Genomic DNA, 20,847 nt, shown 5'->3' with positions numbered 1-20,847 from the left:
CAAACTGTCAATTTAATTGTCCAGTCAAACAAAAAGGACCAATTAAAATACCTAAACTGTGAGCGAACATCCTCCTGCAGACTATGCAGTTGAGCACACCATCCTGCTGTTGTGCTTTTTCCAACTACAGTGTTATGTGCAGCATTTCTACTAAACTACAACAGATTTTTACAGTTTTCATAAAGCCGGACATGATTTGAAGATAAATTCTCATGTTTGAACATGTAAAATATATATTTTTGGGGGGTAGTTAACTCTTGGTTTGCCTGGTTTCTCATGGTGTCCGGCCACAGAGTCCGTAGAGTTCAGTGCAGAGTTGTCAGTGCGCACCAATAGCTCTCATTAAGTCCTCCTTCACCCTCCACTGGCTCTGGGGCCACAGGAGCAGCAGCCATTATGTAACCACGCTGAGTGGGTCTGTGAAGAGATGACAGCAACACACACGGCTGCGTGACTGGGTCGAGAAAGTCAGCTGAACTCTACCTTTTGTGGCAGAGTGCTATGGCACTGCTAATGCATTTAATGGAGTGGGGGACGTGATGATATAACTAAAGGGATTAAATGTAATTTATACTTATTTAAGTAAGTGTCACAGCATTGCCATGGTAATTTCTTCAGTAAGAAATTACTGAAGCTTTTTATTTATTTATTTTTGAGTACAAATACGATTCACTTGAAAAATCAGTCAAATGTTTGCGTTTTGTGACGGTGGCGTTCCACATCCTAAAAACCTTGGAACACCTAACAGGGTGGAAATCCCAGAGTAGACCCAGAACTCAATGGACACATAGATGACTGGCCTGTGTACTGCTTGGGATCTCCCAGGATTCTCCGAACTGGAGAGTGTGGCTGGGGTTAAGGATGTCTGGCATGCCTTGCTTAGCCTGCTTCCAGCACGGTCCGACCTCAGATAAGCAGAAGACAATAGATGGAATGTGTTTAGTGAAGGTGACCCAACTTAAAATTTGCATATTCAGTTAAAAAAAAAAAAAAAAAAAAGTGTACGATGTTGACAAAATGCATGCACTGACGTTTGTGCATGCATTTTTTTTTTTTTATCCACTATTGCATGCAATAGTGGATAAAATTGTCTCTGTCCAAACAGATTCACCGTAAAAACACGTTATGTTGTTTTTTTTTTTCTTCCCTTAAGTCTCTTAAAGTGAGGCTTTGGACTACAACATGGTGCCAGAACAGCTTCAGTGGGCCTTGGTATTGATTCCACAAGTCTTATTCTGTGTTTTCATTGTGATGGGAATGAATGCTGTCGATCAGTCCAAAATCTCCCGCTGGCATTCTTCTGAAGGTCATCGATGAGTCATACTCATCAAACCATTCAGTGCTCTCTCCATAATAATGTATATAATCATTCAAAACAACTTTGTATGGATTTGAAGACAAGAAACATGCCAAAGAAAAAAGTCCTGCCACAGCCTGTGCAGGTACTGCAGGCTGGCCAAATGAAGATGTTTACAATAAACACATTTTTTTTTTATGTTTATTTAAATTTCTAAATATATGCACTCACAGGTCACCTCATTAGTTACACCTCTTCAGCTGCTTGTTAACATATAAATCACATGGCAGCAAGTTAAGTGAATTTGAATATTGGATGTTTGCTGGTGCCAAACAGGCTGTTCTGAGTACTTCAGATGATCTACTGGAATTTTTTCAGAAAACCATCTCTAGGAAAGAGAAAATATCCAGTGAGCAGCATTTTGTTTTGGTGCCAGAGGTCACAGCCTGCTTCAAGCTGATAGAAAGGCAACAGTAACTCAAATATCGCATCTCTGAACACACAACACTTTAAACCTTGAAGCAGATAGGCTACAGCAGCAGCTGTACACACCTGGTGCCACTCCTGTCATCTAAGAACAGAAAACCGAGGCAGTTCGTGCAGGATCATCAAAACTGAACAATGGAAAATTAGGCGGCCGCTTCCTGATCTGAGGAGTCTCCATTTCTGCTGTGACATGTGCATGGTAAGGTCAGAATTTGGCGAGAAAAACACAAAAGCATGGCTCCATCCTGCCTTGTATCAAAGGTTCAGGCTGCTTTTTATGCTGACCATTTCCATCCCTATGACCACAGGGACACGGTGGAACAGGAGTTTGTCATTATGGGTGTGCAGCTGACAAATGTGCAACAACTGTGAGATGCAGTCATGTCAATATGGACCAAAATCTCAGAGGAATGTTTTCAGAACCTTGCTGAAACTACTGCATGAAGAAGGAAGGCAATTTAAAAGGAAACACGGGGCCAAACCCAGTTATATAGCTGATAAAGTGGGCATGAGTGTATGTCAGCTATGAGAAAAAGGTCAGTCATGAGGCTGGTTTGACTCCAAGATACTCTTAAAGGATTTTTCCTTATAGAAAAAGGTACAGTAAAAGTTCAGAGGCAGCCAGAAATAGAAATGGCAAATGAAGAGCCAGAGGGAGAGAGTGTGCATGAGACAAAGTGAAAAAGAAAAGTGCAGCAAAGCGGAAGAAAAGAACAGTTTAGAGGTGGGAGGAGAAAAACAGAGACAGAGGAGAATAAACACATATGGAGAGCATGGAGGGAGAGAGTGACATCTGCATACAGGATGAGTCTGAGAGGCCCTCAGTTCCACTTGACTTAGTCATGGGAATGATTTGATTATCACCACATGAACAGTTGTCTTATGTAACACACACACACACATACATACACACAAATACACTCGCAAAGAAAACACAGAAATAATGAGGGATTTGTGTCCCGGCCAAAAACCTACACTGAGTAAAGGTGCCCTGAAGCAGCAGACAGACAAGAGAGTAAAAGAGAAAGCCCACGTCCACGTCAAACAGGTAAAAAACAGTAAAACACGCTTTTAAATTCTTCACCAAAACGAGCACAAATCAACTTTTTGCTATTGTGTTGATTTCTGATCATGTTCATCAGAACACGACACCTAGCTAAAAATAAAATAAATAAATAAATTGCGGACTCGCCTAAAAGCTGTCGATGAACTGATGTTGAACTGAATTAAGGTCATGATTATTATTATTTTTTACAATCATTACCAAAATTGGAACTACAAGCCTCACAAAAGTTGTCATTTTTCCATCACAGTGGGACCAAAATCAGTGGCAAACGCACAGAAACGCATAAAAAACGATAAGCAAATTTTACCTCATGCCGTGTTTTTTCTGTAGTGGGAAACGATGATATGATAGACCTCCACTGTTACCACAAATGCCTTTAAACACACCAGTGCAGCACTCAGTGAGATGTTAATCTGTTCCAATAACTGTGGACACCGTTTATTTTTATACTCAGCTTCAGATGAAGCATCCTTACAAACTGCTCAAATGTGTGTTAATGCACATCTGAAAATAGTTCCCACTACAGCTACAGTACCCAGCTGTTTTATGAAATTGTTTAGTCATTTGTGAAGCTGAAAGTACAGATTTGTGGCCCATTTGGGGTTTAAGGTTAAGAGCCAAAAGACCGCTGAACATGTCCAGGTTAACCAAACTCAAAATCTTGGGACATCTTTAGCTTGGCTGACTTGTGTTTATATTAATCAGTAAATATTAATTGCTTTCATCTATGATGAAGTTGATGCTGTTTTATTTTGCTGATGTGCTGAGATGAGATTGCCTACACTGACCTGAAATTTCACCCCTGGAGCCTCTTAAATAATGAAGTGAAGCACCAGTGGAGCAAAAACCCCAGTGTGGCGCAGACCCAACGTTCCCCTCAGCACCTGAAACTCACAGCTCACGTCCCTCGCTATTTCAAAGAGGGTTGACAATAATTCCTGACAGAAAACACTCCACGGCTTTAAGAGAGTTAATATTTCAGCACCCTGAGCAGGAAGTGCAGAAATACATGCATTATGGATTTAAAGTGGTCTGTGTGTTGTGTATTCTGCAAAAAGCACAATGTTTAGACATTATAATCGCAAACATAAGGAGTCGTTGGCTGTATTAATATCTGCTGGGACTATTAATGCTGTTTTAATTCTGCTATATGTAACCTTCACATGGTGCAAGGGCTTGGAATGAAAGATGCGTGGCTTCATTTTATTTCTCTCTCCAGTAATTGTGCAAGAGAGGGGAGTTTGCATGTAAATGTGCTGAGATTTCAGATTGTGCAGACCTGAACACAACCAGTAACACAAGGCTTTTGGGTGATATTAAGTGTTAAACAAGCCTATAAAGAATTACAGAAATGTGAAGATGCTGATTTAATAACTTTTGCATGTGTGGGCGTAGAACGGAAAAGGTGATCGCAGTTTTACAAAGAGCAACAGAAAGATCCAGCAAATTTTCAACAACACAGTTATGTCAAATCTGAAACATAGATATTCTTGACAGAATTGGAGAAACAGAAATGAGGATTTTTTTTTGTTTTAGATGTGAAATCACAGAAGTGAAACTGAGCCTATCACATGTGTAAGTGCCGAGCTAAGAGTCAGCACTTGGACTAAAAGACAAAAGAAGCATCATCTACTGTAACATCTGTTTGTATCACTGAAAAATAAGTTTGTAAACGATAAATAACACCTAATAATACAGGTGAATGTGTGTATGTGAATGCAAAACATACATACAATAGACTACAAATATAAGCTCAAGCTCTATGAAACTGGATGTTGTGTTGTATCTAAAAAAAAAAAAGGTTATGCATGGTCAGTAGTAACCCTGAGGTACACACACTCACTCTCAGTGCACACTCTTTCTTTATGAATACCAGCTTATGTATAGAGAAAAGCTGTAGGCATGCACTCTGTGCATGCACATCATTTATTCATGCAGCTCCTGATGATGTAAAACAAACATGAAGAGACAAACAGACCAAATAAAATGAATTTTAGTTGTCAGTTACTTGTAGCCATGTAGGTGCTATCAGGCGTTCCATATCTTCGCTTCAGACCGAAATGCCATGAAACTTTTTCACGTCAAACTTTTGTGGATTCCAGGTGATCAATAGCATTTTGGATTTTTGGATTGTATATTGCAGCACTGGGTTGATCTTTAGATTTATAACGGGATTTCATCGCCTCCTTTGCCCCCATTTACTGATGCATTAATGTTTCTTCAGTTTTTATTTTGACCAATATTCAGGCCCAGTGATCAAAATACAACAGGAACCATTCTGATATTTCCACCATCAAATATTAGCATATTAACAGCATCACAGACTGTATATAAAAGATGGACGGATTGCTAAGTCCTGTTTGCGAAGACTTAGACTTTTTTTGTGGTTTCCGCTGTAGTTTTTTGAAACCATATGTCACAAGAATGTGGCTCACCTGATGAAAACCGAGAAACACAGAATTCCTAAATGCAGCACATGAAGATAATTTGCAATAAAGCAAACTGTTAATTGGTTGTTATCAACACCCCCATAAACAAAAGAAAACATGTATTTAATAGTGCAAGTGGATAAAAGAAACACTGGGAATCTACTTCTAAATAATATTAAAAGAAGAACAGAAATAAAACAGAAAACAAGGATCCAAACAACAACATGACGGTACTTTAAGACTTCCCTGTGGAAGCACCTGTTTTCCCACAGACACATGTGTATTAATTAAACTAGTTGTGAGAAATACTCTAAAACCTCTGGAGTCTCTTTCATGTCTGCATGTCCGACCTGTCACATCCTGCTTTTGGTCTCCAGCTGAGACCATAATTTACAAAATAAACATCATGTGGCATCTAGTAAGACCTAAAACTAGTGACTGAGACCATAAACTCATCTGTGAAGTGTTTAGTGAGGTCATGGATCAATAGAGTAAACTTAACAATCCAATTCAATTTTATTGAGCGCCAAATAACAACAACAGTTGCCTCAAGGTGCTTTACTTTTTCTTTTTGCTTCTCGATTCGCCCCCTGCTGGATTTTAAAAAGAACCAAGGTGTAGCTCCACTCGTATATCTTTTATATACAGTCTATGGTCGGCATTAGGTGGGTGTTCACAAGACCACTGGATTGGCTTTTAGTGATGATGTCATTAACTGTAAGCATCAACTGCCTGTTATTTATCAATGATATAGTCATGACCTTCTGACCTTTTGCAGGCAGTGGTAGAAGTTTGACTTCTGGGCCTTTTCAGGTTTCTCTGGTCGATTTCAGGCAATAAAACTACGCAGCATGAGGTTTAGGATGAGGAGGTCATGGTTCAGGTTAAAGTACACATCTTGGAGAGCCTGTCTGGGTGAAAGGCTTAAACCATGTCTGCACAGACACGCAGCAAAAGAATGAGCAAAAGACTGACAGCTTAAATATACCTCGGTGATTTAATGGGTGTGTGAGACAAGTGTTGCAGTGAGATGAGTGTCATGAGTGTGCAGCAGCGTACTACAGCTGGCTGCCTGAACAAGTTTGAGTTTTATTGTTTATACTCGTGTGTTTTGCTGCACGTTAGGAAGTCTGGCATCTTTCTGAAAAAGTGAAAAGCCAGCATCTTTTTCCAGGGTTAACAGGACTAATAGCAGTAACAGTAACTTTAACTAAGAGCAAAGGTTTACCAAGGATAAAACTGCATGTTTTTATTTCCCTACATACCTGTTGAGTGCTTAGTACCTTGTTTAACTCAGTCACCCTCCCCAACCACAGCCCTCGAGGGTTCTTCAGACTTTTCCTGTTGCGTAACATGAGCACAAAAATAAGCTGCCAGGCTGACGGGGTAGCTAATGAAATTTTCATCAGTGTTAATCTGATATAGAGTTGTTTTTGATCTTCTAGAAAAGTGTTGATTTGGTGCTAAAATATCAGCTATAAGTATTACTGTGAGGGCACATGGTCCGACTGCAGTATAAATAAATAATGATAATAATAATAATAATATCCAAAGTGTGGCCATGCAGTGAGAAGGTGACTTCACAGGTGACTGAAATCCTCATCTGTCACAGCCACTCACTGTCATCGCTGCGCATGTTAAACACTGTGCTGCTCGGTTTTGAATTTTATCTCATGCCTCTTTTACTGATTAGTGAATATATATACAAATATAGTATTTATATATGTCTATAACTATTCTTACATATCAAAAAGCTTAGATTTGCAGGGTGCAGGCGTGATGTGATTTTCTGAAATTTCATGTGATGCGTCTAAATAATAGCACTTTTTTTTTAACACTGCACATGAAATATTGTATTCTACTTGATTTCCTGCCCCACTGTCCCTCTTCTTCTCCTCTCCTCAGTGTTTCTCTCTCCTCCCTCCTGCTGAACGCTCCGCATGTAAAACAAACCAAGAGCAAATGAGGAGAGGCAGCGAGTCTTCATTTACAACTGCACATGTGTCCTGCTGTGTGTGTGTGTTTTGTGTGTTGTTGAGAGAAAGAGGAAAAAGCAGCAGAGTCAGAGAGGAGGGCATGCAGACGTTTGGGAAAGGGAGAGAGAGGAGAGAGATCCGGCAGACCTGTCGGGGTCTCTCATGTCACATTTCTGCCCCGAGGAGCTGACCTGTGTCTCGCTCTAAAAAGAAAACTAAAACGGAATAAAGGAAAGCTGCACTCTGGAAAACAGTCGGAGCAGTGTACCTTCTCCTCCTGCTGCTTCGGCATTAAAGAAAGAAGAACTGAGGGCATGAAAGGAGAATGACTGACATTTTTAATTTGTATCTACATAAGAAAGAGAAGAGGAGACGGAGGCTTTTGGGCCTGTCTGACAACTGTAGGAGGGCAGAGGAGATTTATACTTATAATTGTACTGTTAGTCTTCTTTTGGTATTCTTTGAGAGAAAGGCAAAGAGAAGAGTGGAGATAATAGGAGAGGAGAAAAAAGGGGAGGAGAGAGTCGAGCACAGAGTATAGGAGTACCGAGAGGAGGAGAAAAGAGAAGACCAGAGTAAAGAGGAAAGGAGGAATGAGAGGACAGGAGAGCAGATGGGCTCTTCATATTATTAACATGTAAGTACAAACATTTTATTTACATGTGCTGATAACTGCTCATGATGACGCCACTGCTGGTTTTTATATCTGCTTATAATTATTATGATTTTGTATGAAGTCTCAAATCTTTCTTTCTCACTGCTCGATTACTTTTCCCTCTCTATAATTACTCTTTGTGCTGCCAAGTTATTTTTTCCTTTCTTTAATTTTCTGTGTCTTATTTCCATTTTTGTTTTCTTCTAAATCTGTGTGCACACTCTCTCTCCGGTGCAGCAGCAGAGGGAAAGGCCAGTGTCACATTAGATTAGCATCAGCAGTCACACACACAGGGGAAGAAATATGCTTAAAGTGTGATGAGCATGATGTGGAGGATTGAGCCTGTGCAGGAAGAGCTTTTGTATGTTCTGTGAGTGTGATGGTGGACTACACCACGGGTCGGAGGAACTATATAGTTTTCTCAACCGCATGGAGGAAAACAAAGAGCTATTGTGCCACATAAGAATTTGGCCAGACACACAGACACGCAAAAAAGGAAAAGAGAGAGGAGCATCAGTGTGTATGAAAACAAAGGCGCAACATGTTTTACACCTCGGGCTGGAGTCTAGGAGGCTTCAATCGAAAAAAAAATTAATATATAAGGAGCTTGGTATATGTTTTTATTGCTTTCATTGCAGTGACGAGCCTAAAAAGATTTCAAATATAACCCTATGGGCTCTGGATAATATCTGGGAAACGTATCACACGTATGGACTACAGTGACACACAGAGATGTGATCACTGAAACTTTGCATCCCCATAGAGTAAATGACTGAGCCATGGGTAGCCACTGATTGCTACACCTATTCTCACAAACTGAAGCATCGTCACCCAACAAAGCTGGGAATCACTGCCTAACAAAATAGCTGAAGAAAAGCACACTTTATTCTGCAGGCTTCAGCTCTGTTATCCAATACTTTGGGCAAAAATGTTCAAATGTTTAGGAAAATCAAAAATGGTTCACATAAAGTACGACGAATAATAAAATATTGTATGTCACTGCAGAGCCATCAACTGACGTAACAGAGAACTGATCTAATATATGAGATGATCTAAATTGTAGCTATGGGAATTTCAAAGCGTTTCAATAAAGACTTTTATGTGTAATTGATTTAGCATGTTTTGAAAAGAGAGCGGTGGACTTTTGATTTCTTAAATTTCTGTATTTTAAATTTAGCATTAAAGCCACTTTCAGCTGCTCCCTTATTCATAAGGGGTCACCTCAGCGGGTAGTTCTGCATGTTTAGATTTGGCAGTCTTACACCAGATGCCATTCCCGAAGCAACCTCAGAGGGAGTTGTGTGTCCTCCGGGGATCGAACCGGGGTTCTTGCTAAATATTTACATTTATACATACAGTATAACAAACCACACAAACTTTAATCATATCATTGCAAAATTTCTCATGTCCTCTGAGCCATAATCCTAGATTATGCAGACCCAATTTAAAACAAATCCAGCCAATCTGACATATGAAATATAAACTTTTTAGCATTTGTGAAAACCCCTCCAAGCAAATTCATGAGTTCAGTTAAAGTTTAAATATGAGTTTAAAATTTCCTGTTGGCACAACAAAGCGATTAGCTGCACTTGTAGGTAATGCCTGAGCTCTGCTCCTGAATATAGTGGCAGCAGATGTGGGCATCAAATAGGTTAAAGTCGACCTATTTGAGGGGATAAAGCTGAAACCCAGTCAAAGCAGTGAAAGCATCATGGACATCCAGTAATCTAAAAGGCAATCAAGACTCAGGCATGTACTGTTTAAAAAGCAATGATGGTCAACCATTGCTCTTGTGTGCCAGATGCCCAGTCCTTGGCTAACTCCACTAACTCCTCTGTCTGGAAGGAGGGAGCTGTGTCCCAGGACATGAAAGATGCCAATATCATCACAATCTGGAAGAACAAGGAGGACAGAGGGAACTGCAAAAACTGTCATAGCATATTCATACTTGGTATGGTGAGTAAATCTTTGCTCACCTGGTGCTGAAGAAGCTCCACATGTCTCATATATAGGGTCAGTCATTCAAATCTGAACAATCTTGAACACTGACAATCATAGAAGTAGCAAAAAGCAGGGAGACTCTACTACTTGACCATCACAAGTTTCAGCTATTTTGAATTTTCTTTTCTGGTCATTTGGCCACTCTACTGCGGTCATTTACCTCCACAGTGAAGCTCACAAGAAGCTGTTTGACCTACAAAGGTTGAAAGGTCAAAAAATGCCTCTTTGCTGATGACACTGCTGTTTCCACGTATGATTACCAAACACTGCCTCCAGTAACTGATGGACTGGTATCCTACTTCATGTACTACATGCTGTGGGTTAGTAGGGTCATGTAGGCACTTTATTCTAACGATCAGGATCAAAAAGATAAATATTCAGCGCTGAAATGTTGAATGTCTCTAACATATCAGTATACAATTCAATAAGTATGAAAAAAGACCTTGCAAGATAAACAAAAAAAGTGTGGTGAGCACATGAACCTCACATGAACACTTCCACATCAGGAGAAGGAATTTCATGCCTTGTACGTGCACTGCGTTCATTGAATATTCTGCATTTCTTAGAAAGAAAAAGTTCCCACCAGAGATGTTTTGCCCTGAGCAACACTCCCCAACACTCCTCCAGAAACTAGGCTTTCTCTGATCATATGCACCATACAGAAGATGGCTGAATCCCCAAATACCTCCTCTGTGAACCCTGAAGAAACCCTCACCAGGGCGGCCACACCATCACCACAAAGACATATTAGATATAAACATGATCAGAAAGCGGCCAATATTGACATGTTCACTTGGGATGCCTCAACATAAGAGAGCCACACCTCGAAGCTTGAAATGTAGTTGGGTCAGGAGAGCTTCAAAGAAAAACAGTCGCTTCAGTGGGATGAAAAGACGAAAGATGGCATGCACAAGTGTGAAAAGCCCGACTGCAAGACCGGCCACTGCCTAAATCTGTGAACAGTGCCCAAAGGACTGCCACGCCCTTGTACGACTTCACATTCACATGCACACAAGAGCACTGATCCACTGGCTCTGCAGGACTTCGGGTTCCCTACGGGCTTCATATTTATTGGACAAACAATCAGAAAGAAAGTGCTTTTAAGGAAGAAAGCGAAGAAGAGCATCGCAAATCTTTCTTTTGCAGTGCGATCGATCGACTGTGAAGTACAGAGTGAGAAAAAGCCTTTCGCATGTAGTTGAGTCATCAGTGTAAACAGCTCATTATTTCTAGACTGCTGAACAGAGTGTGACTGACTGTAATGAGCTGGCAGCAGGCCAACCGTCTCATACTAATGTCATTACATAACTGTGGCGATCAGCTGGCTGATAGGAATTTATTGCATGACTTTTCATTCACCACTCACCTCTAATACTGATGAACATCTGTTTTCTGTCCCCCGGCTTGTTTGTGAAGGTAGATAGGTGTTAAATTAACAAAAAAAAAAGTGTGATTAATACCCATAACTATAAATTATTAACGATGGCACAATGCTACTATTTTTGTAACATACAGAAAGCCATACTGTCATATTTAAAGACAGAAAGCAAGAGTAAGCAGGGGAGTGGGCGAGAGAAGGGCAGTCACGTCCTGGAGCATTTACACACAACATCACAAAATGACCCTGACAGTCAGTGAATTTAGAAGGGCTTGGAGGTTGTGTTATGTTTGCTCGTGTTATGTTGCACTTTAATGAAATGTGATTTGCTTTTTTTGTCTTTTTTATTCTTTGCTTCTGTACATCCCGTGATGACAAGTTGCTTTTCGACTCTTTAGTTTGTTTTCTAACATAATTACAAGCCCGAGGTGTGTGTTTTTATGCCTAACAATAAGTAAGGAGGGGACAAAAATGACTCTCGCTTGGCCCATATTTCCAGAAACGTGACAGATAAAATGCAGATTTGTTCTCTAGTGTCCTCTTAGTTTCTCCCGACAGGTCAAGAGCACTACGCTTCAGCGTTTTTACAGCTGAAAACATCCAGAGAAATTAGGCCAGTTTGATCTTCTCTCAGAGCTTCATCCATTTTTCATCTGTTCAAGTTTAAATTTCCATGCCGTGTCTTTACAGCTGTGCAGCTCGAGAGCACAACATTCTGTATTTGGCATCTTTGTATTTCTACACAGTTTAGTTTTGCACATTTAAAAGTGTCATTGTTCATTTTTAGAAACGCTGCCTTTTCATAGGCTGATATCTTTACTGTTGTTTGGCATCAAGAAAAGAGTCTTCATGGAGTAATCTGGTCGGGAACACATAACGTGTATTAAATCTGTGGGGAAATCACATTTATGAAATTAAATAAAGTTCCACGGTGAGGCTAAGTGAGGTCTATTGCTCATATTTGCAGTGAGATTTTATTTGAAGAAGATGCAAGAAAAGAAAAGTCTTTCTGAGGTGCTTTGCAAATTTTCTGTGTAAGCATTAAGCATTGTTCAGATTTAATATGTCATCTCTGGAAATTTTCCTTAATTATTATCAGCATTTTTTGCAGCTACAGAGAATAAGAGTATCTTAGGACACATGTTCTCATTTATCTCTAACAAGACTGTAAATGTCTGCAGGCCTGCGGGTGTTAATGTATAAATTCAGTTTTCTTACACTCTAGGATTATCTTTACGAAGAGGCAGCTTTTATTAGATGGACTAGCTGATGGGGACAGGTTTATTCTTGGTGCTGTACAAGTAAAGTCATTCAAACTCCATCATACACATTATAAGAATCATGTGAACCATTAAAACTGCAGTCTGCAGAAATACAGAAAAGAAAAAAGAAAAACACTGCTGGAATAGACAGCCCACTCGTGCAGTCATACTTCTACGCTTTAAGCAATGCACGTCCTCCATATGTGTCCTCCATATGTGCTAGGAACATGTCAGAGCTGATGTTTGGCTTCACACAAGATATAAACCGTGCTCTAAAGGTCTTCTGTTTAACCCACTGCATCTTATTCCCTACACTGAAACATAAATGATCTGTTCTGATATGAAAAGACCTGCGAGTCTTTTGTAACAGGCAAGACTGTATTTTAGAAACATCCAGACCATTTCAGACTTGAATTACAATATTCTGAAAAGTTATTCAGATTTTTTTTTTTTTTTTTTTGTCCAAATGACACCAAAAACATTTTGGCCACTCAAGCTTCGAGTTCAGTAACACTAATAACACAGGGGCTATGAAATTTAAATACAGAACTAAACCAGTTCAAACACACTGATTTGTAATTTAAGCTGGTTATTTTAAAGAGTTGTTGTTGTATTTCTTCTTCTTCTTCTTCTTTTGGCTGCTCCTATTAGGGGTCACCACAGAGGATCATCTGACTCCATCCCAAGCATCCTCCTCTGTCACACTAACCCTCTTTATGTCCTCCTTTACTTCATCCATGAACTCTTATTCATCATTCTCCAAGGTCTTCCTCTTGTCCTCTTGTCTGGCAGCTTCATCAACAACATCCAATATTCCTCCTCTGCACATGTCCAAACCACCTTGGCTTTCTCTCCACTCTGCTCACCATGAGCTGTCCCTCTGATATACTCATTTGTAACCCTCCTGATCACTCCCAGTGAAAATTTGAACTTGTGCCCTTCCTGTGCCTAGGTTAAGAGTTATTGCTGTAATTTAACTGGCAAAAAAAAAAAAACCCATAAATTTTTTAATATTACTATTAATATTGCTTTATTGTAACTTAATAATTTTCCCCCTTGAGATTTAGCTACTCATTTCAGTGTTTAATAATCATCACTTACTGTATATAACACCAACCATCATGCCACACTCGTTATGCTTGAGCTTAAAGAAGTGCCCCGGATAGCAATCTAAGTTTGGATCTTTATGCCCAGACCAAAGGCCGTATATAATACACTCTATTCTGTGGCCTAGATAAAAATGAAAATGAAAAAACCCCTTACACATCTTCTTGTTGGTGTGGGTAATTTATGACATTGTCTGAAGCCCGCTTGATGGACTATCTCTCTGAAACAAGCACATTTCCATGTCAGCGCCAAATGTGCGCATGTTAAAAACCACTCTCATGTTTTCAGCTCACTGACAGAGACGGTAATAAACAGTAGAATAAATGTAGACATTTTAAGGGAACAATTCACCACCACTACATTTATTTTTGCTCTGGCCTGTAATTCTATGCATCCGACTGAACTGTTCTTCAAAGCAAACAAAAAATACATGTGAACAAAACTTCCCAGAAAACTCAAAAACAAACATTGTTGTAAGCATGTAGAAATCATTTTCTCTGTAAAAAGAAGCGCATCTGTCTGTGCGAAGAGACTCATGCTCATGACAGCATGACAGGAACTAAACATTAACAGTGTCCCCTTCGGCTGAGCTGCAATATTAGGTAGCAGCAAACATTTTAGCTGGAGGATGTAGTTCAGGCTGATACACTAAAACAATCTAAAAGCATGAACAGCACTGTCTGCAAGCCAAAAAACATGAGCTTGATTCTAGGGTGTACTTTTCTTTTAGGCTTTAAAAGGCACAGCATGAAAGCTGAAAGTTAACATGATTTAAGTTACAATTCAGTGTGCTCAAAGCCAAACATCTATCTATGCAGAGCGGCAGCCAAGCTGTTTAAGTCCTGAGACATTACTGCAACCTTCTTATGCTTTTATTTTCTCCCCACACATCTGCATTGCAACTTTAGCGCATTTGAAATGAGAGCTTTTCAGCATTAAAGTTGCTTTGTCAGTTATCAGCTGGTGCACGGCTGCATGTGTGTTTGAGTCTGTTGAGAGGTTAGCAAAGTCTTAATGGGAAGCCTTGAACTTGTGAGCTTTCAGCAACACTCGCAGCTGTTTGTTGCCACCTAGTGGTCGAAAAAGTAACAAATTATTCTGAATCAAATCCTTGATGTTCAATCTTCACGTTTAAAACAATGTCCACATCTGTGAACTGTTTTGTGTAAAAAATACTTGGTTTTGAAAATCTCCATGCTGGCCTCCCTTTGCTTCCAAACACCCTCTCAAGTGAATGAGCTCTGCACTAAATCGTGTGTGTTCATGTCTGTGTGCTGCACAGATATTGCAAAACTGACTTAAGTGCACAAAAGAATGTGTGAATACATGCTTTAAAATTTTCTGCATGTTTTTTTTTTTTTTGCCAAAAACAAAATATTATCTGAGGTATGGATGCCTAATTATTGTTTTTTCTTTTAAACGCTGCAGGAAAACAGCTCAGGCATGCTGATAATGATGGTGAAAACTGGGAGGGAGGTACAGATTGATGGGTAAGGCATCAGTGTTTTCAAAGTCTTCTGTGATTAACTTTAATTTGTTAAATGACAGTTTAACCACTTTGACTTGTCTCCATAAAGCCACAGTTTTGATTGTTGATAAACTGAAAAGGGTTACCAGGGGTACCTTTATTTTCCGCCCTTCCCCTGTACTCACTTTAATGTGGACAACTGGCTCACATGAACGTGTGAAACGTGCTAGATTTGTTGCTGTGCTTGGTACCATTGTTCTATTTCATGATCCATTTGTGGCCAGGCTTTAGGGCTAATTATCACTCCTCCACCACCGTGCTTGACACATGCTAGGAGTTGTTTGCCCTGACATGCCATGTTTGGTTTTCACCAAGCATGCTATTGTACATCATCTCCAACTTTGGTCTCTTCTGTCCAAACAACATTGTTTGTTTTGTGGTTTGTTCAGGTGCAACTTTGCAAACCTAAGCCTTGCTGCCTTGTTCTTTTTAGAAAGATGCTTTTTTTTTCTGATAATCTCTTCTAAAAGCCACACTTGTTTAGTCATTTTCTAACTGTATTGTCACAATAACTGAGGCCAGCAAAGTACGAGCTGTAACTCTTTTGTTGCAGTTTCACTGAGCATTGCATGACCTTCGGTGAATTTGCTGGGACCTCCACACTTGGGAAGATCGTTGGATTGTGTTAGCACTCATCTAAATGCTCCCAACCAGCAAACTGGCAAACCTATAGAGGTGCTCACATTTTCTGACGATCAATCATGTGCATTTGATTAGCAACACCTATCTGCTACTTTCACTCTTAATTCCTGTAGTGAGGGTATACTTGTTTTTTTCTGAGGATTGCATACAGTCCTGAGAAAACAAACTTTTTCACATGAATGTAGTTTAGCTTTAGTACATGACTTATTGAAGTTATTTACGCTATTCATTTTCTAATTTGTTTCTCATTTTTATGTTTTGGGGTATTTACAGGTTTAAGAATTCAGGGAAATCCTCCTTATCATGAGGTGCTGAACTGACTTCTGCAGGAAAAATAATAACCACAACATGAGTGCTCCAACAACAGGAAGCCCAAATATGGAGGTGAAGGTGGTGTCCCAGGAGATGGCATTGCTTAGCAACATACTGGCTGCTTACACCTTCATTGCAGGTACAGTAGGTCCAATTGAAAAAAAAAGAAGCTTTTATGTGGGATTGATGTGATGAGCAAATATTATGTGCTAATTTCTTTAACTTAGCACATAATATTAGCACATAACTAGGGGTTACTAGGGGTATGAAACAAAGAGCCAGAACAGGCCTGCTAAAAGTTTGACATCTGCCTTCAGAATGTGTGAAAACTGCAGAAAAAAGGGAATCATTTATCACACTTTGACTGTATTTTCCCACATAGGATGGATTGTGTATCAAATCATGAAGAAAGGATTAGTTCATGAGAGTGTTTGTCTGCATTGTTAGTTTAATCTGAGCCAGATGTTTCACAGCTTTCTAATTTACAAAAATGTTACTGGCTGCTCTGTTACATTACACTGAACCAAGATGGTTCTGTAAAAAAAAGCTGTGCTCTTTGATTTACAGCAGTAATATTTCTTTGTAATAACAGTAGACTGACTCATTCGGAAAAAAAGCAAGCCCTATTATTGATTTCTTTTTTCTTTTTTGTTTTTACATGGGAGCATACATGCATTTTTACACTATATAAAAGAGGGAAAAGGTTTCACTGGTCTGTTCTTCTAGAGACCAAACTTGGGGCTTTAGGGCCCATGCACTAAAATTAATTTGAAAGCAGATACACGATACATGTCAAACATGTTTCTGGCATTGAAAGCTGAAAAGGTATCAGAGACGTGGGTCCAAGACAGATGTGTGGAGGTCAGAAGGATGAAACAGCAGTTAATTTATTTGTTAATTTATCCTGCCTCTCTTACAGACCAGCCCGAGAGGACAGCGCTGGTGTTTCTTGGCGGCGTGTGCATTGGCCTTCTTGTCACACTGTGCGCCATCGTCTTCCAAATACACTGTCGAGCAGACTGCCACTATGGCAACACTAACAATCTTCCCCATCGCCCAAGGAACAGACTCCAACATCGTCGGCATCACAGCTGTCCCCACCATCAGCCCGCAGACAGCAACCCAGACAATACTGCCGTTGTCCCCTCTGGAGAGACTGGGCCCACTGGGGACAGCGAGTCTGAGGAGTGGGATGACACAACTGATCCATCAGCCCGGAGACGCAGACGCTTTGAGAGATCCCTACTGCACGCCACCATGTTCACATCAGCTGAGGGTATCTGTGGCAGACACGTACACCACTAACGCACACCAGTGTCACCATCCACACACTAAGACGTCATTCACACATCCAGCAAGCTGTTTTCTTCAAAATAAGGTCTCCTAATTTGGTAACCCACACATCATATGACATCATAGTATTGCTGTGATTCAGATGATCCGATCCTTTAGATATGAATCATCGTCCAGTGAAATGTTTTAATAAAAAGCAGTTTTGAAAGTACATTTACTCAAATAGCAGACTTAACATAAAGTTATTGTATGGTACTTCTTTTAACACATGCTCCTCTGTATTTATGATTCATTATGCATCACATTACTGCAACACAAACATCAGACAGGCATGCACTCCTAAATTTTTCTCAGCTAGCTGCATGGCAATTTTAGTTTTTTATTTATTTATTTATTTCAGTGGTGAAAACAAGCTTCTATAGGATGTAGACACATAAAGGCAGACTCAGTGTTTATAATTTATTGGTGGATTAGAAGCCCAATAACATAGTCCACAAACTAGGCAACAGAAACGGAGACATAGCAGGAGTTACACCTGGAAACACACAGGGAGGGTAAAGTGTGGCAAAGGATAAAGATAAATTGTGACTATTCATACACAGACACACTGAGGGCTAATCAGGGATTAGACGCAGCTGAGAGAAAACAAGACAGTAAAACTCAAGAAAACAAGACTAAAAAATAAACAGAAAATCAAGATACAGAAGACAACTAAGTACCAAAGTAAGACAGGAAATAACTAAATAAACAGAGAAACAGAGACACAAGAATAAACTTGACCTGGGGAAAGACTCAGAAGAACAGACAAAAGGAAACAAAGAGGAGAGAAATAAAATAAATAAAACTAGAACTGAAGGCTCAAAATACTCTAAACATGTCAATCATAAGGTACACCAGCTCTAAAGCATACCCTGTCTTATCATCTATTTTACTCTAATAAAGCATCATTTATAAAATGAATGTCACACTGTGCTCAGCAGGAAATGAAATTAGGAACTGAGGCCATAAACTCATCTGGAAAGTGATGACTTTAATACCAGCAGGCTTCGTTTTGCAACTAAAGGTCACCCCTACTGGATTAGAATGCAAGTTTAAAGCACTTCTGGTTTCCCCTTTCAGACCTGGAAGCCATCTTTTATATACTGTCTGTTCACCCATGTTGCACAGTGTCCACAGCAATGACTTAATTAGAATAAGACTGCTGAAATCTCACACTGTGTTGGTGTGACGCTCTGGTTACATCTCTCTGAGCAAGGCAGTCAGACATAATCACACACACATGCTCCTATCTTCAAATAGAATAATAAATAAATAATAAATCTGACAGTAACATGAATGGACAGTGTCCATAAAGCTTATTCTATGTGTGTGTGTGTCATCAGAGCTGGACCGGGCCCAGAGGCTAGAAGAGCGGGAGAGGATCCTCCGAGAGATCTGGATGAACGGACAACCAGACATCAGCACAGTCACTCAAAGTCTCAACAGATATTATTGAAACAACAGTAAACAGAGAGAGGCGCAGACTGAGATACAGACTGAAAAAAAGAAGGAAACAAAGATATATACAGGCTAGCTGATGGATGGAAGGTGATCTAATAGCTACATAGGTGAATAAATACTGTATGACATGAATAGCCATCAGCTCACTGGACTGATGTATTGCACCGATGTGACTCTTGTGAAACTGTCACTGACAGAAATGCCTGGAGAAGTCCTTCTACTGTGTAAATTAATGAAATCATATGAGCTGCGATGGTTCAGTCATCCAACAAGGGACGGCAATGACATTTTTGGAAGAAGAATGCCCCGAAAAGTCAACTGGTAGAGACACAAAGAGCACAGATGACCACCACTGCTGCCATTCGTAGCAGATATTTCAGAGAATCTGCGATATGTAGCTGCTGCCATAAAGTCGCTGGGATTTTCTAACTTTTCTATCATTAACAAGTGCTTTGAGAAGTATAGCAAACAGAGGGCATAACAGAGGCTACAGCTGTGTGTGAGTGTACAGTCTGAAATGAAATGATGAGATTAAGAAAGGTTTCAGTTGCTTTCTTATTTACACGGGGTCACCAAAGCAAGGATCTTGGCTTGTTAAACTGATCATAATCCAACCATCTGTACTGGACAGTATCAGCTTTGTTAACAGCCACTTTTCTATCGGTGCATTAGATTACCAATTTACTAATGGCAATGTTTTTTATTTAATCTCTTAACTTAATGATGACTGAATTTAAACAGAATCTAATGAAAGATTTTAAACAATAACGTATTGTTTAATTATTGTCAATACTATTTTCTTTAGTACTTTGTTTTAAGGCCAAATAATCATAACAAAAGCAAAAACATTTCATAACATTTGAGTTAATTTTCAATCAGTGGCTCTCAAACCTTTTCTGACACGCCCCACTTAGTCCTAGTACACTAACATCGGGTGATTGTCATCCATGTAGCTATGGTCACATGATTTTTATTGTATTGCTTTAGAGCCTTTTTATAGGGTCCCTCATGATACCTTTTTTTTTGTTTAATCCAGTAACTCAATGCTCCACAAGTGGGATCTACCCACAGTCTGAGAACTACTTTCTTAAACACTGGTATCAAGATATGGTCCACATTTTAGAGTTTTTGCACTTTTCTCATCTACTCTTATTTGTTTGTTAACCTGCTAAAATCCCACTGTGAGTTCTGGAAACTGTAGAATTAAAGGCAACAGAAGGGAAAAAGTGTAAATGTGGTGAGATAGATCTAAAACTTCCACTCTACAGAGCAGCATAATAACTCCATGCACAGATGGAGATGTACTGGTGCTTATATTGCTAGAATTCTTAATCTCCTAATGACTGTGTACTAATAATTATGACAGAAATGGCTTAGGATGGCAGCTAATGAGCTGCAGGTCTTTTTGCACATCAGACAATGTATGAGCAGCTCATGCTCCATTTAAATCTGTGTTGAAGAGTTGAAAAAGTGAATAAACTTTCATTTCAGTGTTTTATGAAGGTTGTTTCTTCATATTATTCATGAAATTCACATTTTAAAACAATTTGAAAACATCTAAATAGTTGTACACCTTTTTTTTGGTCTGTTTTGGATCCATGGTACATACCTCTACTAAGTTTGTTGGCAGAATTCGTGATGGTGAGGATCACAGCTTGAATGTGCACTATTTTGCCAAATAGAACAACATAACGAGGGCATGTGGTCCAGGAAAGCGGTGTGTACAGTCACTTTTAACGCCTGGAAAGAGTCTAATTTGTAATTTGAACAAAATAATTTTATGTTCCTACAGTGCATGAAATTAATTTTTGTTATATGTATTCTTGTTGAGATGATACACTCTAGCAGCTACTAGGTTAATTGCCAAGACACGCGATATCACAAGATCACATGAGATTTCAAACCACAGGAAAAT

The 20,847-nt window shown here is 39.5% G+C and overlaps 1 protein-coding gene across 2 annotated transcripts; it reads left to right on the top strand.

The window, feature by feature from the left end:
- Nucleotides 1-7,788: 7,788 nt before the first annotated feature.
- On the top strand, nucleotides 7,789-20,434 carry eva1ab (eva-1 homolog A, regulator of programmed cell death b). 2 transcript variants are annotated; one of them, XM_005458952.3, is made up of 6 exons: nucleotides 7,789-7,891; nucleotides 15,086-15,147; nucleotides 15,739-15,860; nucleotides 16,101-16,278; nucleotides 17,059-17,415; nucleotides 18,815-20,434. In XM_005458952.3, the coding sequence occupies exons 4-6, from the start codon at nucleotides 16,176-16,178 to the stop codon at nucleotides 18,925-18,927; spliced, it is 573 nt and encodes a 190-aa protein (XP_005459009.1). In that variant the 5' UTR covers nucleotides 7,789-7,891; nucleotides 15,086-15,147; nucleotides 15,739-15,860; nucleotides 16,101-16,175; the 3' UTR covers nucleotides 18,928-20,434. The 2 variants fall into 2 exon arrangements, with proteins under 2 accessions (XP_005459009.1, XP_005459010.1); XM_005458953.3 differs by lacking the exon at nucleotides 15,739-15,860.
- Nucleotides 20,435-20,847: the final 413 nt, after the last annotated feature.

Source organism: Oreochromis niloticus, linkage group LG1 (genome assembly GCF_001858045.2).
Source record: "Oreochromis niloticus isolate F11D_XX linkage group LG1, O_niloticus_UMD_NMBU, whole genome shotgun sequence".
NCBI lineage: Eukaryota > Metazoa > Chordata > Actinopteri > Cichliformes > Cichlidae > Oreochromis > Oreochromis niloticus.
This window is presented reverse-complemented; position numbering and strand designations above follow the sequence as displayed.

Excerpts from the sequence above, each read along its gene's own strand:
- eva1ab (XM_005458953.3), top strand. The coding sequence starts at position 16,176 with ATGAGTGCTCCAACAACAGGAAGCCCAAATATGGAGGTGAAGGTGGTG. Across the intron at positions 16,279-17,058 it reads TGCTTACACCTTCATTGCAG|ACCAGCCCGAGAGGACAGCG; the intron begins GTACAGTAGGTC and ends CCTCTCTTACAG. Across the intron at positions 17,416-18,814 it reads CATGTTCACATCAGCTGAGG|AGCTGGACCGGGCCCAGAGG; the intron begins GTATCTGTGGCA and ends GTGTGTCATCAG.